This window comes from Dipodomys merriami, unplaced genomic scaffold, assembly GCF_024711535.1.
Source record: "Dipodomys merriami isolate MVZ:Mamm:240054 unplaced genomic scaffold, mDipMer1.0.p SCAF_850, whole genome shotgun sequence".
In the NCBI taxonomy this organism is placed as follows: Eukaryota; Metazoa; Chordata; class Mammalia; order Rodentia; family Heteromyidae; genus Dipodomys; species Dipodomys merriami.
Genome location: NW_027206458.1, coordinates 82756 through 101986, shown reverse-complemented (window position 1 = coordinate 101986; position 19231 = coordinate 82756). Strand labels below are relative to the sequence as shown.

At 42.5% G+C, this 19231-nt stretch overlaps 1 protein-coding gene across 1 annotated transcript in view; it reads left to right on the top strand.

The window, feature by feature from the left end:
- LOC138820277 (ribonucleoprotein PTB-binding 2-like) overlaps window positions 1-19225 on the top strand; it is a 74444-nt gene extending 55219 nt beyond the window's left edge. Inside the window, exons 7-12 of the mRNA XM_070011971.1 lie at window positions 1246-1350; window positions 1501-1612; window positions 4541-4806; window positions 5986-6097; window positions 9802-9938; window positions 17088-19225. Of these exons, the coding sequence (XP_069868072.1) occupies window positions 1246-1350; window positions 1501-1612; window positions 4541-4806; window positions 5986-6097; window positions 9802-9938; window positions 17088-17234 (879 nt within the window). The 3' untranslated portion in view covers window positions 17235-19225. The remainder of the gene's footprint in view (window positions 1-1245; window positions 1351-1500; window positions 1613-4540; window positions 4807-5985; window positions 6098-9801; window positions 9939-17087) is intronic.
- Window positions 19226-19231: the final 6 nt, after the last annotated feature.

Here is a 19231-nt window from a genome sequence, read left to right as displayed (position 1 = left end):
CTGACAGGACTGATGACATCTCTATTCATTCATTCCCTCAGCATACTGTTGTTGTGAATTAGCACATATACTATACTCTGCTCATCACTGATGACCCAGTGTCCCACAGCACATTCATTGGGAAAACAGACATGAAACAGTGATTGCAATTAAGTATGGAGAGTATGAATTGGGTACAGGGGTAGAGTTAGTATTGATAATATTCCCTTTGCGTTAGGAGAAAAATCAGGTACATTTTAAGCTTGCTTTGAAAGCTTGTGCAGGTGGCTCCTTCTGTTTCCTAAGCTCATTGTCTGTGACTGTTCCCAGGATCTTGTTCTCTCCTGCTCAGTCCCCTCCTGATGTCTGAGCTGTCTGCAGCACCTCACCCCACAGCCCTAACTGCCCATACCTCACTCACCTCTTCCAGCCTTCAGATCTTAGCACCTGAGCTCGGTCCTCAAGGAAACTGCCCTCCTATCTTGCAGGCTCTGCTAGAGAGCTCCAGCATTTGCATAGTCTCGGCTATGCTAGAGTCCCCCAGCATTTGCATAGTCTCTTGCTTGTTCCTCATGCAATTGCCATTTGTCATCTTACATATTTTTTTGTAAGCTTTGTTTGTTTTGGTGCCAGTCTTAGGGTTTGAACTCAGGGCTTGGGCTACTGTCCTTGAGGTTTTTTGCTCAAGGCTAGTGTTCTACCACGTGAATCACAGCTCCACTCCTGGCTTTTTGGTGGTTAATTAAGAGTCTTGTAGACTTACTTTGCCTCCTGGGCTGACTTTGATCTATGATCCTCAGATCTCAGCTTCCTTAGTAGCGAGGATTACAGGCATGAGCCACCAATGTCTGGCAATCTAACGTATTTTTGTAATTAAAATCTCACTTTTTCTGGGGGACTATAAGATCCATGAGGCCCAATCATTGTCTTAAATTTCTCGGTATACAACATAGTACATGACAAATAGAAGCTGCTCAGTACATCTTCGCTGAGTGAGTGAGTATTGGCAAGCATGTGAGTATGTCAGTGTCATCAAGGGGCAGAGAGGAAAAGGACAGCAGGGGCAGAGGTGGAGTTGCTCACATGATGGCATGGTCACTTCTTGTGTATTCTTGAGAAAATGAAACACCCCTGCCGAAAGTAGGAAAAGGGGTATTACATGATAACACTGTGGCTTCTACTCAGATCCATTGGAGAACTGAATTTTAAGATGAACATGATAGCTTTTCAAAATTAAACCAACTTACTGTTTTGTCACATTCACAGAGCTCAGTTATGGGTAGTACTTCTAACGTATTCCTTCAGAATCTGACTCACATATCTCTGGCACAACAACAATTAATGAAGTTTGAGAATATCCCTACTAATAATGTAAGTATCACATTTTCTTTTGGAATGAGTCGTTTCCTTTTCTGGAGTCCGGCTGGTGATCAGCTTGTGGATTTCATGTGTGTCCTCTGTGTATGGCTGTAGCTGTCAGCCAAGGGCAGAGCCTTACTTTGTTTCCTCCTCCTCTTGCAGAAGCCTGGCTTACTTGGAGAGCCCCCGATTATGGTCCTGCCCAGCACTCTAGGGCTGGGGCCTGCACTTCCTCTGAAGGCAGAGCTGGCACATCACGGAGAGACACGCAAAAGTAAGTGATGGGTATTTGCCAAAAGTCAGTCCCGCTGAGGCTGGAGATTTAAAGGTAATTTACTGCTGGGCTCTAATGGCTGAGGCCTGTAATCCTAGCTGTGCAGAAGGCTGAGATCCAAGGGTTGTGGTTCAGAGCTAGCCCAGGCAGAAAAGTCAGTGAGATTCTTATCTCTAATTAGCCAGCAAAAAGCCAGAAGTGGAGCTGTGACTAGATGATAGAGAGCTAGCCTTGAGGAAAAAAAAAAGCTGAAAGGTAGTTCACAGGCCATGAGTGCAAGTCCGAGAACTAGCACAGAAATAAACAAGACTATTTACCTATATTCTGCATTTATTTATAGGAGGGTCCATTTTGAGCTATAGTAGACATTTCAAATTTCAGGAGCCCTCTTGACTTCTCTCTATTTAATATTGATAAGTTATTGATGGGTCTGCTACCATGCCAACATAAGACAGCCCCTTCTGGATATGCTTTAACCTTTCATGCAGCTCCCAGCAGCATGAGGTGAAGATCCAGACAGCAGATGCACACATCCATTTCATTCTCGCCTCAGCTCTTTATAAAAGGAATAACTAGCACTTGCAAGAAAAGTTTACTTATTTGAATAATTTTAAAATTAGTACAGAAAACATTGTATATGTCCTGTAGATAATAGTCAGCACTTGGCAAAGGAGACATTATTATTATTATTATTATTAATAATAATAATATCTGAAGACAGGAGTATAGCTTTTCTTCTTACTGGAATGTGATTTTGAAAGTCTGTTAGACATGGACATGCTTAGTGGAAACCTAGTGTCATCAGTAATTTAAAAGTCAGCCAAATATAGGGAACTGTCTTCACACTTGTGCTCAATGAGTAACTCAGGCAGTTCTGACATTGAAATTGATCGGGCGAAGGTTGAATCAAGATATTTTTAGGACATCAAAGAGCCTGTCCTTCCGAAAACTTGAACTTTCTATGACTAAAAGCGATGCAAGTGTTTATCATAACTTATGTTAAATAAGCCTTGCTATAGTTTGTGCTCTTTGAAAAGTACTGAAAATTCAGTGTTCAAGTAATCTTACTAAAAAGAAAAAAGAACTTAAGTAGCTATCTCTAAGCATTTAGTGCTCAAAATTATTAGTGAGATTTGTGTCAGTGAATTTGTGAGACATAAGTTAGATTTAAAGTGGTTACACAGGCTCTTTCCATATAATTTTTTTGTCTAGTTGAGATGGGGTTACCCTGGCTGGTTTTGAAATATGTGGGTTCACATGATCCTTCCGCTTCAGACTAAGAATAGCTGGGGCTCTTCATGTCTGCCACCTGCCTAGATGACCTACAGATTTTTTATTTTTATTTATTTAATTTTTTTTTTTTGTCGGTCATGGGGCCTGAACTCTGGGCCTGGGCGCTGTCCCTCAGTTCTTCAGCTCAAGGCTAGCGCTCTATCACTTGAGCCACAATGCCACTTCTGGCTTTTTCTGTTTATGTGGTGCTGAGGAATTGAACCCAGGGCCTCATGCATGCAAGGCAAGCACTCTACCACTGAGCCATCTTCCCAGCCCAACCTACAGATTTTTAAACAGTGGAATAATTAAGAATTTTCCCATTAAAACTTTTATTTCTTTTAGAATTTTATTTCTTACAAATAAAAACATTAAACTTTTATGTGTTAATGTTTGTCTAGTTACAAATACTGATTCCTTCCCACCCCCTTCCCCTAAAAAAAAAAAAAAAAAAAAAAGTCTTGGTATTCTGGTGTTGAAGAACCAGACCTTTAGGCTTAAAAAACATCTGGGGGGGCTGGGAAGGTGGCTCAGTGGTAGAGCGCTTGCCTTGCATGCATGAGGCCCTGGGTTCGATTCCTCAGCACCACATAAGCAAAATGAAAAAAGCCGGAAGTGGCGCTGTGGCTCAAGTGGTAGAGCGCTAGCCTTGAGCTGAAGAGCTGAGGGACAGCACCCAGGCCCAGAGTTCAGGCCCCACGACTGGACCCCCCCCCAAAAAAAAACAAACATAAAAAACAACAACATCTGGGAGAAAAATAGCAATGGGAAGACACTGAACTTAAGTTGAGAAGAGATGCTGGGTACCCTGGTTTTTATTAGGTGAAGCCAGCCAACCAGTGTTGGGTCAGTCCAGCCTATTGTCAAAGGATTTAATAAAACTCAAAACTTACTATCTTTAAACAATGGAAGCAGGTGGGCAGGGGCGTGGCTTATTTGGTAGAGTGCCTGCCTATCAAGTTCAAACCTCAGTATCATTAAGAAAAGAAAGAAAGAAGTGGGGGGGAGAAGGGAAAGAATGAGGGGGGGAAAAAAGGGAGAAAGAGGGAGGGAGCGAGAGAAAGAGAAAGGCTGGGCTGGGTGCCAGTGGCTCACTCCCTTAATCCTAGCTACTTAAGAGGCTGAGATCTGAGGATTGAGGTTCAAAGCCAGCCCAGGCAGAACAGTCCCAGTGAGACTCATCTCCAGTTAACCACTTAAAAACTGGAAATAGTGTTATGGCTCAAGTGGTAGAGCAGCTAGCCTTGAGCACAAAGAGGCTCAGGGACAGCACCCAGGCCCTGAGTTCAAGTCCTACAACCAAAAAAAGAAAGAAAAATTTAAAAATAAATAATGTGGAAGCAGATAAATCGAGCATTTTTAAGGTAATGACATAATTTAAATCACTAAATATACATAAACTTGTAAATAAACAAGACTTATAATTAAAAATATAATAATATTGAGATCATTCTGAAAGTAAGAAAGCGTTATTGTTTTAGATTTTTTTTTTTTCACAAAGGAGCCTCCCAACTTAAAAGCCTAGCCTTACCTTTTGAATTTTAAAGTTCTCTCGTGGGTACAAAATAGACTTTTCCACCTTGTACCTATAATGTAACAAAGTCAAAAAGACTGTTGCTGCCTGGCTAACAGCCTTTGCGTTTATGGTGTACACAGCATCTACTCTGGTTCCAGCGCAGACAGCGGTGGCGGCTGGGATGGGCATGTTGCCCTTCTTCCCGGCTCAGCACAGTGTTGGACAGGCTGGGCCAGGGCCTGGCGGTACTCAGGAGAAACAGCCAGCCACAGTGGGAACAGCAGATGGCAATTTCTCAGTGTCACAGCCTTATCTTCAGAGCTTCCCAAACCTCACTGCTGGAGGCCTGCTGCCCGGACACCAGAAGCAACAGAGCCAACCAAAAGGCACAGAGATAAATCCAGAGGTGAGCAAACACATACACATAGGCTCATATGGGTACAGATGCTTCCAGGAGCCTCAGTGGGGTATTTCTAATACTAGCCATAGCCTAAATGTGATTGTTTTATAGGTGGTGTAATTTTTGAAGCTTCATAAAATAATCCCTACTGTTTCTAAACTTGAAAGGAAGTTAATCATATACTTAATATATAAATCATGATACCTATGTAGTTGTATGAAAATATAGTAAACACATCAATATTCAAGATATGTGAATTTTTAGCATTAGCGCTATGTAAAATGTTGAGTTGGGAATTCATTTTGTTGAATTTTTTTTCCATACTGGGGAATTAAATGCAGGGCTATGTTCATGTTAGGCATTTGAGCAATTCTCCCAGAACATACTTCATTTTGGTTTTGGTCTTGCTTTTTTGAGACAGGATCTTAATAGCTTTGTTCAGGAACCTTAAATTTTGTTTTTGCCTCTTGAATAGCTGGCATTATAGGCCTATAACACCATTCTGGCCTTATTTTTTGTGGGGGAGGGTAGAGTTCAGGGCTTTGAACTCAGGGCCTAACACTTGCACTCTGTCTTGTGAGCCAGATCCAAGCCCTTACTCCTGGCTTTTGTCGTTTGCTAAACTCATTTATTTTTAGCTGGCTGTTACTTTTAGTACCAGATAAATATGATTTGCTTTTGCTATATCATATGAAATAAAAAGTCTTAGTAACTCATGTTAATAGCTTTATTGTAGAAATGAGGTCTAGGTTGCATTGTGTTTTCTGGCAAAGATGAGTTCTTTCTGTTTCAAGTGTGAACATTGTACAGGACACCCTCCCTCCTATTTCAGCTCACAGTTCTAGGTCTAGAATGTTAATGTTTTTAATAGGAAAAATATTAACAGGTGAAAATAAAAGTAAATAAATATTCATAAGTATTTCACAAGTTTATATCATCAATTAGGTTCCTCGAGTTTTTAGTCACAGTAAACCAGATGTATTGAAAAACGTGTTTCCTTATTCTTTCTTCATTCTAACTTTATGCTAACCTCTTAAGTAGGGTTTATTAGTTGAACAGTATATATTAATTGTGTAAACAAGGCATTTCACTTTGACGACCATGCATGCATGTAATCTGATCATATTCACCCCTCTATTTCCTCTGCCTCTTTTGAAGCGCCCCATCTTTTGTTTTTGACTGTAGACTGCTGCTAAGACCCAGACTTCGCTCCTGGGGGAACCTCCAAAAGAAGTCCGGCTCAGTAAAAATCCGTATCTGAACCTGGCGAGTGTGCTCCCCAGCGTGTGCTTACCGTGTGAGTGAGGCCTGTCACCTTGCACTTGCTCTGAGCGCCGTGCACAGTGACTTTACTTAGCTTTTAAAATCTCAGTGGAAACAAATAGTGTCCACTGACCAAATTATTCCCTAAATCACAAACCTACTCCTTAAAATGAAAAAGAAACTGATGAAAATGAAGACTCCTAGAATGTATGTTACTCTTAGAATGTAGAGGGGCAAGATCTTTAATAGTATTTTTATTAAAAATAAAATTATTTCATTGATTCATTATTGAGTCATGACTGAAAATATATAATGAGGGTGAAGGGACAGTTCGACAGTTCTCTGTGATTCTTTACAACACACAGAGGATTGTTTTACTGCAGATTGGCCATGGACGGCGCTGGCTCAGAGCAGGCCCTCACTTAGGGCAGACTGGGCCGCTGGGCTTCCACTTACCCTCCTTGTGCCATTGGGGTGTCTGAGCTGGTGCGATGAACCAGAGTGAAAGCCAGAACGAGGAACGGGAGCAACCACTTCCTCTCTGAGGGCCTGTAGCCTTTGATCCTAAAGGTTGTGTCATCATAACTACCCATGCCAACCTTGGTCCCAACCAAAATGCTGAGCCAGCTTTGACTCCTGAAGCTGTAAGTGCAGCCACTGCAGCACCAGGGTTGGAGGCGGGTCGCTCACGCTGAGCTCTGTCCATCTCAGAACTCAGGAAGCGGGAGGGGCTGTTAGATGAGTGAGCTATGCTTGACAAAAAGGCAGTGGTGTGTTTGGCCTCCACCACTCCAGAAGAAATCTCGGAGAAATTAAAAACGGAAGCTGGAGAACAGTTAAAGCAGGACGTGGAAATACATCCTCGAGGGACTATTTCTGTTGTGGCTGTTATTAATGGTGTGAGGAAGAGGTAGGAAAGTGTATTTAAATGAATAAGTGAACATGGGGCAGGGCTGCATGGTATATATTATATCCTTGTATCCATCTGGATCAGACTAAAATCATAGAAATTTGAAAAGCACTGTTCTAACCAGGTGCCAGTGATTCATGCCTGTAATCCTAGCTACTGAAGAGTCTGAGATCTGAGGATCATGGTTTGAACTCAGCCCAGGCAGGAAAGTCTGTGAGACTCTTATCTCTGGTTAACCACCAAAAGGTCAGAAGTGGAACTGTGGCTCAAGTGGTAGAATGCTAGCCCTGAACAAAAAATTTAGGGGTGACACCCAGGTCCTCGGTTCAAGCCCCAGGACTGGCAAAAAAAAAAAGTAAAAATCAAAAATTAAAGCACTATGGTTTGATAGAGGCTCTAAAATACCTGACTTCAAACATCCTGGAAATAGTTACTCTGCCGTCTTGGAGTGGCAGCAGAACAGCTGGATGAGGCCCCTCCCCTGCACTGGATGGGTCTAACGTAGGGAAGCTGGGAGAAGGCTTCCCAGCACACCAGGAGTGTGCCCACGCAGCCCAAGCCCAGAGCCCTGCCCTTCACTGCAGACTGACATGAAAATAGCCCATCAGTGCTATGGCAGGGGTGGGGGTGGAGGAGACAGACACCCCTCCGATCCACTTCATAGCTGACTTGCCATCCTGCCTTCTAGTCTTCATAATACTTAAGATGCTTATTGAATGTAAAAAATGACTTTTGTATCTGTTCAAAACAACATGAGGCATTTTGTGAAAATAGTAAATAATAACCAAGACTTGAAACTTAATGATTTTTGAGAAGCCCCTGAATGTCCTTCTCCCTCAGTAAGTTGGCAGTCTTCAAATCCAAAAGGTCTTAGAAGTCGCCAGAGATCTTTAAAGGAACAAAGAGGACTTGCTAAGTCTTTTCAGTATTTGTAAAAGCCTGTCAGAAATTACATCTCTACCTGAGAAAGAGAATAAATGAAGTTTACAAATTTGCAGCACATTATAGTAATTTAGTAAATATCTTAGTTACCTCCCAAAAAAGAGAATTGCTTTGCTAAACCAGGATTACAAACCCCTAAGTAATCTAATATATCCAAAGTGTTTGGATTCCTGAAAAGCCTATGAGTACTAATTAGCAGAAATTAGATTTTTATTTGCTTCTTTGTAAGCCCCCACCCGCCTGCCGGCCTTCAATCAGTCACTGTAAATCTACTGTTCATTCAAATCTAGTTTCAACAAATTCGACAGAGCACCACCCGGGCACAAAAGTCACCACAACTTTGGTGATCAGCAGAAAAAGACTGTTTAACACTAGAATGTTTTGGTAAACTTAAGCATATTTTAAGGGGGAAAAGCCAGGATACACATCAGATGATTCCATCTGTGGGTATTTAAAGCTACATATTCTTCCGTGCACATATTTGACTTTGTAAACGTGTAAGTTAATCTAGAGAAAGAAATTCTGAACTGTTAGTTATGGGAAAAAATAGGATTGAATGAAAAGGATTAAAGCTGAGTATCATTTAGATATATAAGTTCTGCTATATTTTTGTACCATCTTCTTAAGCCCAAAAATTTATTTTATTATTTATTTATTTATTTTTTGGTTGGTCATGGGGCCTGAACTCTGGGCCTGGGAGCTGTCCTTGAGCTCTTCAGCTCAAGGCTAGCACTGTACCACTTGAGCTACAGCACCATTTTTGGCTTTTTCTGCTTATGTGGTACTGAAGAATCAAATCCAGGGCCTCATGCATGCAAGGCAAGCACTCTACCACTGAGCCACCTTCCCAGACCCCAAAAATTAATTTTTTAAAGCCAGAAAAATTCAATATGTTTTAATATACCTGTAATATATTGACCTGATCTAAAATTTCATTATGCCAATGATTGTATTAGCAGGAATTTAATTCATATTTTATGTGTCTTGTTTGAAAATGTGTCTTTAAGTGGTTTTTGTTTGTTTTTTGTCGGTGGTAGGACTTGAACTCTGGGCCTGGGAGCTGTCCCTGAGCTCTTCGGCTTAAGGCAAACACTCTGCCATTTGAGCCACAGCACCACTTCTGATTTTCTGGTGATTTACTGGAGATAAGAATCTCACAGACTTTCCTGCCCGGGCTGGCTTTGAACCATGATCCTCAGATCTCAACCTCCTGAGTAGCTAGGATTACAGACGTGAGCTACCATCACCCAACTCTTTGTTTTTTTAAGTGTTTCTATCATAATTATTTTACCAATAAGGCAAGCTTCCACTTTCAGTTGTTCCAAAAGAATGAAACAATATGCTGGGGGCCAGTAGCACAAACGTACTATAGTCCTACTCAGTCCTAGCTCAGATCTGATGCTCAGATTTCAGCCTAGGCAGCAAAGTCTTGTGAGATTCTTATCTGCAAATAAACTACAAGAAAGGAAGGAAGGAAGGAAGGAAGGAAGGGAAGGGAAGGAAAGGGAAGGAAGGAAGAAAGGAAGGAAGAAAGAAAGAAAGAAAGGAAGAAAGAAAAGAAGAAGGAAGGTAAGGGAAGAAGGAAAAGCAAGCAAAGCCAGAAGTGGAAGTGTGGCTTAAGAAGTAGTAAAGCATGAATCTTGAGCAAAAAAACGCTCAGGGACAGCACCCAGGCCTTGAGTTCAAACCCCAGGAGTGGCAAAAAAAAAAAAAAGGAAGGAAGAAAGAAAAGAACCCCAATATTATATATAATTTCTTCTGGGGACAATAAATATATATATATATTGGCAAACTAAAATTTGTGTTCTGTTTGAAAATATGCTGAGTGAGTTTAGCATTCTGTTTGTAATTTATGAAAACCTAAATTGTGCTGATTTTGCCTTCAGCCGCTGCAAGTAAAACCCCCCTTCCTAAGACTGGAATCGCACACAGCATTCTGGATGCAATCTCTCAGGGAAGTGAGTCTCAGCATGCGCTGGAGAAGTGCATTGCCTATTCCCCACCTTTCGGTGATTATGCACAGGTAAGTGATAAAGATGTCATCAGCTCAGGGTGACATGTAGCACATCCTTGGACTGAGTTCCATGAAGATGAAATTAGCTTTGCTTTCATGTGATCAGAAGAATGTCAGCTGGCACAGGTCAGCATATGGGGTTTCTTGCTCTGCATTTGAAATCTAGGAATGGGTTCAAGAGATTGCTACGTATGATTTTACACCAGATATTTACCTCTCATTGTTCATACGAGTGGTCATAAACTACATGTAGCCCACAGATGACACCCAGCTCACCGTCTGCCTTTGGAAAGAAAACTGTATTGGCTATAGCCATGTCCACTCACTACACATTTTCTGTGGTGCTGTGGGGCTGCACTGAAAGGCATGAGCAGTTCCATCAGAGGCCTATGTGGTTCCTGATTGAGTATTATCTGACAGAGCAGAGACTGCTGTCTTCCTTTTTATACAAGTGTAGACCTGAGGACCCCGAGGAACTGCCTCAGCTCATGGTTGCTTTTAGATGGAGGACATGGTCATTTTTACAGGCTCTACTATACAAACTTGAAAACTAGTTGATCAACAACATCAAAATTCAGCCATCCTCACCATCAAGAGGGGATTTGCTCCAGGACCCTGGTGTAGGCCAAAATCTGTGGATGCTCAAGTTTTGTATATAAAATGCCATAGAACTGACAGATACAGAGTATTCAAAAGACACGTTGTGTTGACTTAGATATATCCATTTTGCTGTTTTCAGGTAGAACTCAAGAGAATGGAAAACCAGTGTCCACACACAAACTCACACAACAGTTTGCTTATAATTATTCCTAAGAGCCAAATGTGAAAGCCTAAATGTCTGTCAGTTAACAAATTATCCATATGATAGAATTTATTTAGCCATAAAAGAAATGAAGTTCTAATCCACACTTACAATATGAGTGAATCTTTTAAGCATGATAAAGTAACGCAGGCTCCATACATGATGCCACTCTATGAAATGTGCACAGCAGGCAAATCCATGGAAAAAGTTAAGTAGATGGGCCTGGGAATGTGGCTTAGTGGTAGAGTGCTTGCCTTGCATGCATGAAGCCCTGGGTTCAATTCCTCAGTACCACATAAATAGAAAAAGCTGGAAGTGGTGCTGTGTCTCAAGTGATAAAGTACTAGCCTTGAGCAAAAGAATCTCAGGGACAGTGCTCAGGTCCTGAGTTCAAGTGCCAGGACTGGCAAAAAAAAAAAAAAAAAAAGTAAGTAGATGGTAGTTATTCGGGATCAGAGGAAGATGATTTAGAGGTGGAGGGAGGTAACTTAACAGGTGCAGGAATTCTTGTAGAAATGAGGAAATGCCCTGGAATCACATTGAGACACACAACCTTGCAGATATTGGACTCTGAGTCTTGTTTTGTGCTGTCTTGGGATTTGAACTCCGGGCACTGTCTTTTGAGCTGTTTTGCTCAAGTCTAGCACTCTAGCACTTGAGCCACAGCTCCACTTGTGCAGTTTTTGTCTTTGTTTTTGTTTTTGTGGATAATTGGAGACAGGAGAGTCTCATGGACTTTCTTGCCTGGCCTGGCCTAGAACCCTGAGGTCTTCTGAGTAGCTAGGATAACAGGCATGAGCCATCAGCACCTGGCAAGACTCTTGAGCCTTTTTCAAACAAGTCTTAATTTGTTAGGCCATTGTGTTAAGCCATTTTTATCCATGTTTCAGAAATCTTCAGAGTGTCTATTGAAAACTCACGCTTGTAATCTTAGCTACTCAGGAGGCTGAGATCTGAATATCATGATTTGAAGCCAACCCAAGCAGGAAACTCCACGAAACTTCTCTCTCCAGTTAACTACCAAAACACGGGAAGTGGAGCTGTGGCTTAAGTGGTAGAGTGCTAGCTTTGAGTGCAAAAGTTCAGGAACAGTTTCCAGGCCCTGAGTGCAAGACCCAGAATCTCTCTCTCCTCTCTCTCTCCTCTCTCTCTCTCTCTCTCTCTCTCTCTCTCTCTCTCTCTCAAGTTAAAGTAAGGTTGAATTAGAAATCAGTTTTAAATGGATACTACCATTTCTCCACTTAACTACAACTCAGATTTTGATTGCAATGTTCAGTTTATCTGTGTAAAAACTGCATGCCTTAAATACTTTAACTGTGAGTGAGAAAATTTAAGTTAGAAATAATTTACATTTTCTCTAGAAGAATGGCATCACAGTCTGAAATCCTGTATTAATGTGAATGTACAAATGGTTTGAAATGTCAGTCTTTTATAGAAGGCTTTGAATCAATTTACTAAATACTTAATGACCAAATCTAACATCTAATTATAATTTGACAAACCAGTTTTCTCTGCCTCCTTTTATGAAAGTAGATTAAAATAGGCCAATATTTATTCTAGTCATTTTTTCAGCTTTAGTTATCTGTTTCAATAATATAGAAAAAAAATTAGTTGGCCAAGAGGCATGGCTCAAGTGATATAGCACTAGCCTAAGTAGAAGAATTAGTTCGGCTGTTCTGTTTAAACCCTGATTCTGTAAGGTCACTGCTGTCCATTTGTGTGGTGTACTCCTGCGTTACTCTGGTTGCAGGTCATTCCTGCCAGGAAGTTGTCTCCCCAAGAAAATCATCACAGAATGGGAGAAGAGAGTGGAACAAAAATGAACAAGGCTGGAAGGTGCCTGGCCCCTTCTTCTAGAGGGCAATGCTGCCATCTAGTGGCTCAAAAGGGGAGAAAAGCACATCCTGCAGAGACATGCATGAGTGCCATAGACCTATTTGTACTATTAAATCTGTCATTTATACAGCCTTGTGTGGCCACTAAACTTGTGAGGTGATCATTTCACTTTTTTTGCCAGTCCTGGAGCTTGAATTCGGGGCCTGGGTGCTGTCCCTGAGCCTCTCTGTGCTCAAGGCTAGCACTCTTAACACTTGAGCCACAGTGCCACTTCCAGCTTTTTCTATTTATGTGGTACTGAGGAATTGAACCCAGGGCTTCATGCATGCAAGGCAAGCACTCTACCACTAAGCCACATTCCCAGCTTGATCATTTCACTTTTTGGGGGGGGGTCCGGTCATGGGGCCTGAACTCTGGCCTGGGCACTGTCCCTCAGCTCTTCAGCTCAAGGCTAGCGCTCTACCACTGAGCCACCTTCCCAGCCCCAATCATTTCACTTTTTAAATGTGATAACCATACCTTTTGGTGGGGGTGAGGGAGAGAGGATGTCCTAAGAGAGAGGGAGTGGCAAAGCCAGGAGCACACCTTTGCTTCCCAGCCACTGTGCCATGTGGTGCTGGCTTCTGCCATATCAGAAGCAGCCACATGGGGAAATACATAGGTAGAGGAACCATTTGTGACAGGTATTGATTTGGCCCATATTCACCGAGTGCCTGCTTCTTAACAGGCAATGTTGTAGGCACGAGGTATATTGCAGAGAACAAAGCCCTCTCTTATTTCAATGGAATGCACATGCAGGGAGGAGTTAGGAGGAAGTAGGAAAAATGGTAAAATCTGTAATGATAAATGCAAAGCTTTGCAGCTTAAACATGGTGAAGGGCAGGATCATTGTGCACTTGACCTCTGGGCAAAGATAAGAAGTTTGGGGAATATGCCATGTGCAAGTTGGTGAAGGATACTCTGGAGAGAGGACTGGCGAGCACAGAGGCCCTGAGGCAGACATGCTGGCATGCCAAAGGAGCTGCCAGGGAGCTTTGGGGCAGGAGTGCGCAAAGGGGAGTAAGGGATGGAGTCACAGTGGAGTGGAGAGTAGTGGCGTCTTTTAGGCACTTGCCTGGACTTTGGTTTTTACTCTAACCAATAAATGCTGAACATGGCAAGCTCAGGAAGCTGCTGAGATGTTATCCAAGTAAAAATGATGTGACCTGGGGTAGAGGAGACAGGTGGAGGTGGTCAGCAGTGACTAGCTGGCAGGCGTTTTTGGAAGGTGTAGACAGCAGCATATCATAAATGTAGGATAGGAGACACGGCAGGATAGCCCAAGGGGTGTGTGTGTGTGTGTGTGTGTGTGTGTGTGTGTGTGTGTGTGTGTGTGTGTGTGTGTGTGTGTGTGTGTGTGTGTGTGTGTGTGTGTGTGTGTGTGTGTGTGTGTGTGTGTGTGTACTGGGGCTTAAAACTTAGGGCCTGCCTCATGCTCTCACTTTGCTTTTTCATTCAAGGCTGACATTCTACCACTTGCGCCATAGCTCCTCTTCTGGCTTTTTGTTGGTTCATTGGAGGTAAGAGGTTCATAGACTTTCCTGCCCTGGCTGGCTCTGAACCTCAATCCTGAGCTCTTAAAGCCTCCTCAGTAGGGTTATTATAGATGTGTGAGATACCAGAATTTACTGGCACAAGGATTTTAGGTTTAGAAAAAAAAATGGAATTGTCACTGATTGAGATGGAAAGGAGGTGGAATAGGTCTTGGGATCAGGAATGGGGTTCAGTTTTGGTTGTAGGTGTGAGGTGCATCTGTGGAAATGGGAATGCTCCTCATTCCTCATGCAAGCCTGGAGGTAAAGGAGAGGTATGCAGAGACAATGTGAGAGCCATTGAGTTCCTGCTGGAAGACTGAGGAAATAAGATGTGGCTCACCACATCTCTGGATTTCTCTCTCCTTGGTGGCTCAAAAGCAAATCAGCTAGGGTTGAATGTGAGCGGTGTGTTAAGAGGTTTGAGGAGGAAAGCCCGAGTCAGTTAGCTGGGAGTGTGCACTTGTCCCCCAGAGTGCTGAACTCTGAGCAGTCGTACGCATCACCCTTCAGGCACCAGGCCTTACCCTGAAAGTGACAGAATGTGCAATAACCAGGAGTAGTGAGGGTTGTGGGTGTCGTGGCCCAGCAAGGGGTTTTACACCACTCCCTTATCTTTGGAAAATATCACTTGCAGAATGGATTGCAAGTGAAGGTATGCCCGTGTTTGCTAGTGGGTGGGGTCCACTAACAAGCTACATCACCAACTACTGAAGGGTCTCCTGTGAAGGCAGCTGGCAAATGGTGCCAGGGCCTGCAAGTGAGCAGGGGACGGGGGGGGGGTTGGAGGGGGTGGTGAAGTGAGCAGGGAGCCAGCTTGCCTCCTCTGTCCACTCATCTCAGGCAGCTGTCAACTCCCAGCCAGTTTCCTTTCCTCTATCTTCAGATGACTTCTGAGCAAACCTCATTCTTTACTGCCAAAGAAATGTGGGGACAGAGGGCAAAGCCAAATCCTTGGCCATTCAGTGCTTTCATTTTATGAACTGTCCTGTAAACTGAAAGTGGTGTGAAGGTTTCTTGTATTGTCCTCCCAGTAGAAAGCCACACAGAAATAATGTAGCAGAACAGATTTGTCATTTTTTCCCTCAATGCTGAGGATGGAGCCCAGGGCCTTATACATGCTGGACAGGGGCTGTACTGAGCCACACTCAGCCACACTGTCCTTGTTGACAGACATGATGGAGGGCTGACAGTTATGCCTATGACAGACTTTGCCTCTGCTCCAGTTTTTTGTTTTTTTTTTTGGGTCCGGTCATGGGGCCTGAACTCTGGGCCTGGGCGCTGTCCCTCAGCTCTTCAGCTCAAGGCTAGCGCCCTACCACTTGAGCCACAGCGCCACTTCCAGCTTTTTTCTTTTTGCTTATGTGGTGCTGAGGAATCGAACCCAGGGCCTCAGGCATGCAAGGCAAGCGCTCTACCACTGAGACACCTTCCCAGCCCCTCTGCTCCAGTTTTGACAGTCCAAATACCACTGAATGGGAAGACAAATACTCTCCTTATTGGCTGTTTGTTGTCTTCGTGTTTATTGTTAACATAAGTGCTTGGACAAGCTTGTCAGCTGTTTGTAAATCCAAACACTAAGGATTAGACCACAGGTGCTACCCTTTACTGTCCTGCTTAACAGTGAGAAAGGTTTGGCCATTTCCAGACCAGTCTGGAATCTGATTATTGTAGACACTAAGGTTTTGAGTTCCCATTGCTTTCTAGAGTATTGCCATTTCCTCATTACTCTTTCAGTAGTCATACAAAGGAGTTGCCATTTAATAAAGCAGTTTATGAATACAATGCATTTTGCTCAGTGTCATCCCTTTCAACATTCTCATCTATCTCCAACCCTACCCAACCCTTTTCTTCTTGCTTTGACTGTTTGCTGTGTTTATACCTAATTCACTCTCTCCACTCATTTGTTTTGTGCAGGTTCTGAAGCTTGAACTCAGGGCCTAGGGCCTTAGCTTTTTCTCTTAAGGCTAGAACTCTACCACTTGAGCCACAGCTCCCATTTCCAGCTTTTTGGTGGTTAGTTGGAAGTAAGACTCTCATGGACATTCAGTTTCATGGGCTGCTTTTGAACTGTGGTCCTCAAACCTCAGCCTCTTGCGTAGCTGGAATTACAGGTGTGAGCCACCAGCCCTGGGCTCTCCACTCCTGTGAGCAGGCAGAGTATCAAGTTTGCTATATAGATTATTACCACTTGAGATGGCCGGCTCCGATGTGAACAGCAAGAATGACAGCGTGCTTATTTTTCTTGACTTCAGATCCTGAGGGGGCTTGGAGACGGGGTTATGTTGGCAGATTCCAAAGATGATTTGTTCATTTTGTGGTGCTAAGACGGAACCCAGGCAGCTAGGCAAGGCTCACTAAACTACAGCGAGTTTTTTTCTCCAGTTGAAATTTTTTTCTAGTTGCAATTTTTTTTGTTGTATAACTGCAAAGTTATGAATACAAACTCTTAAGAGTCTCCTAAGGTTTTTACATAAGTAAACCTCAAGTCTGAACATTTTGAACTATTTATAATTAACAGGACACCTTCGCATAGCAGTGTCAGACAAGAAGTTAACATTTTTTGTGGCAAGTTGGGGGCTTTGTGCAGTCACTTCCTTTTTTCTCAAGGTTGGCACTCTACCACTTGGTCCACAGCTGCTCTTCCAACATTTTGCTAGTTTATTGGAGATAAGTGGCTCATGGACTTTCCTGTGTGGGCTGGCTTCAAACCTTGATCCTCAGCCTCCTGAGTAGCTAGGATTACAGGCATGAGCCACTGGCTACACCAATGATTTTTACATAAAGATTTTAAAACCTAATTTAACTGAAAGATTTGGGTTTTTTTTTTTCTTTGACAGCTTCTATGTTCTGTATTTACACCAACATGAACAGAATACAACTAAACATCTTTAGTGAGTAAGCAGATTTCAATTTAGCTTTTAACATTGTGCTTGGGTTTTCTCCTAGATGTCTTCTTTGAGAAATGAGAAGCGAGGCTCGGCCTATCTCATCTCAGCCCCTGGCGGCAGTGCAGTGGAATTCGTTGGCCAGCATTCTCAGGGCACTGGAGCTTATTGCTTGGAAACCTACTTAAAAAAGAAGCGAGTGTGCTAAGCACCGCCTTCTCCTGTCACCTCCTGCGGCTCTCTGCAGCACCTCGCTGTTCATCACTGCCTTAACTTCATTCAGTCTAGCCATATCCTTTCAATACGGGTTTCTGATTTCCCAGAAGGAACTGTGTTGTGCAGCAGGTGGAATTGCCAAATGTCAAACACGTAGCAATAAGAAGAGACATCCACTGAAGATGCATTTCCACTAGAATTAGATCTGTGCTAATCCATGTGACATTCACACACAGACCACTGGAGAAACAATGTCCTAACGTTCCTTGGTTAGGACTGGGAACAATTTTGATGTCACATATAAGTTTGAAGCAATAAGTGGGAAACAGTCTTGTTTCCTTAGCCTTAGAATGAATTTCTTACAAAGCCACTGTGCATTTCAATGCACTCTCCCTAGAAGTAATCTCTTTACATTTGTAGGACCTGCCTTCTCTAGAACCATCAGGGTGCAAGTACCAAATGTGGTGATGGCAACACGACCAAGATCATCTCTGTGCACGCTCCATTACTACAGCCACACCAGCCATGCTAGGCTAGGCCCAGCAACAGTGACCATGACACACTGATAAAGTTCTACGTACTACCATTTGCACCTTTTGTGGCAAATGCAAAGTATCTTAGGAAAAGGAACTTCAGTGATCAAATTCAGGAGTTGGGCCAGTTTGGCCCACTACTGTGTGCTGCCTGCAAGCTAAGAATGACATTTGTATTTTTAAATGGCTGGGTGGGGAGGGGAGACTGATGACTAGAAACCTACATGAAATTCAAGTTTCAGTGTGCACAAATTTTTATTTTATTGGAACAGAGCCAAGCTTATTTAAGCAAACCGAGCAGCTTTGACAGAGGACCACATAGCCTGCAAACCCTAAAATATGTACCACTTGGTCCACAGAAAGTTTACTTGACTCCTGGCCTAAAGGCACTAATTCCCTATTTTCATTTCACAAGAAGAAAGACCTCCAGCCTTTGCATGTGACATAGAACAAAGGTTTCTGTGTTGTCTTTCAGAGCAGACTAGTGATGGTCTACCTACTAGACAGGGCCACTTTGATCACCAAATGCCCTCATTCTACACAATGCTAACTGTCCATACTGCCCTTTCTGAAGGAGTCCTAGGGAGATATTTGTAACTATTTTGAGCTAATTAGCTATGCTTAACTCTGGTTTCTCATTCTTTGGTAATATGTTTGGGTGGGAAAATATTAGCTCTTTAATCCACTTAAAGAATTTTTGTCTTAACGTGAGTTTGACAGTGCTATTTTCTGAAGATCTTGATATTAAATGCATGAAAAACCCTTTGCTATCTAGAAATTTCTAAGTTTGTTCATTATTCTGAGACTGTTACTGGTGAGAGTTTGGGATCTCAATGATCCTAGTCTTTAGAATCAGATCATTAAAATAGCTTGTCAAGTTTGGAGACTGTTTTTTAACTTTGATACTGATATCTCACTAAGTATGAAGTATAGGACTAGTACAAATTATATGCTTTGTAGAGAATTTTACTGGTTAATTTATTGCATAAATGAGCTTCAGTTGGAAGATGATAACTAGAAAGTTAAACTAAGACAATTCCTAGGAAATATACTACTCATAAATAACCAGACGGGAGCCACTACACAGCAGATGGCTAGTGGTCTCTCCTTCCCTGCACTTCTTCCATTTTCCTATTGGATTTGGCCTCTTGGGCACCTGGTTACTCCTCAACTACAGTATAAACAGAGGAAAGGGAAGATGGTAAATTTTACATCACAGCTGCAAAGAGAGCAGGAAGAGGCCGAAGAATTAAAACAAGTGTTTCGGATTATAGCACATGTGGCTTTGCCATCCATACTGGTCTTTGCCCACTATCATTGGACTTAATCTAAGTACAAATCAAGTTGTTTTAGTAACAAGGACCTTTATTAACCCCTCCCCTTTAAAAATGTATACTGTTATTTTTCTATGTAAGCAAACTGTTTGAAATGCTTTGAAAGTAAAAAGTTAATATTA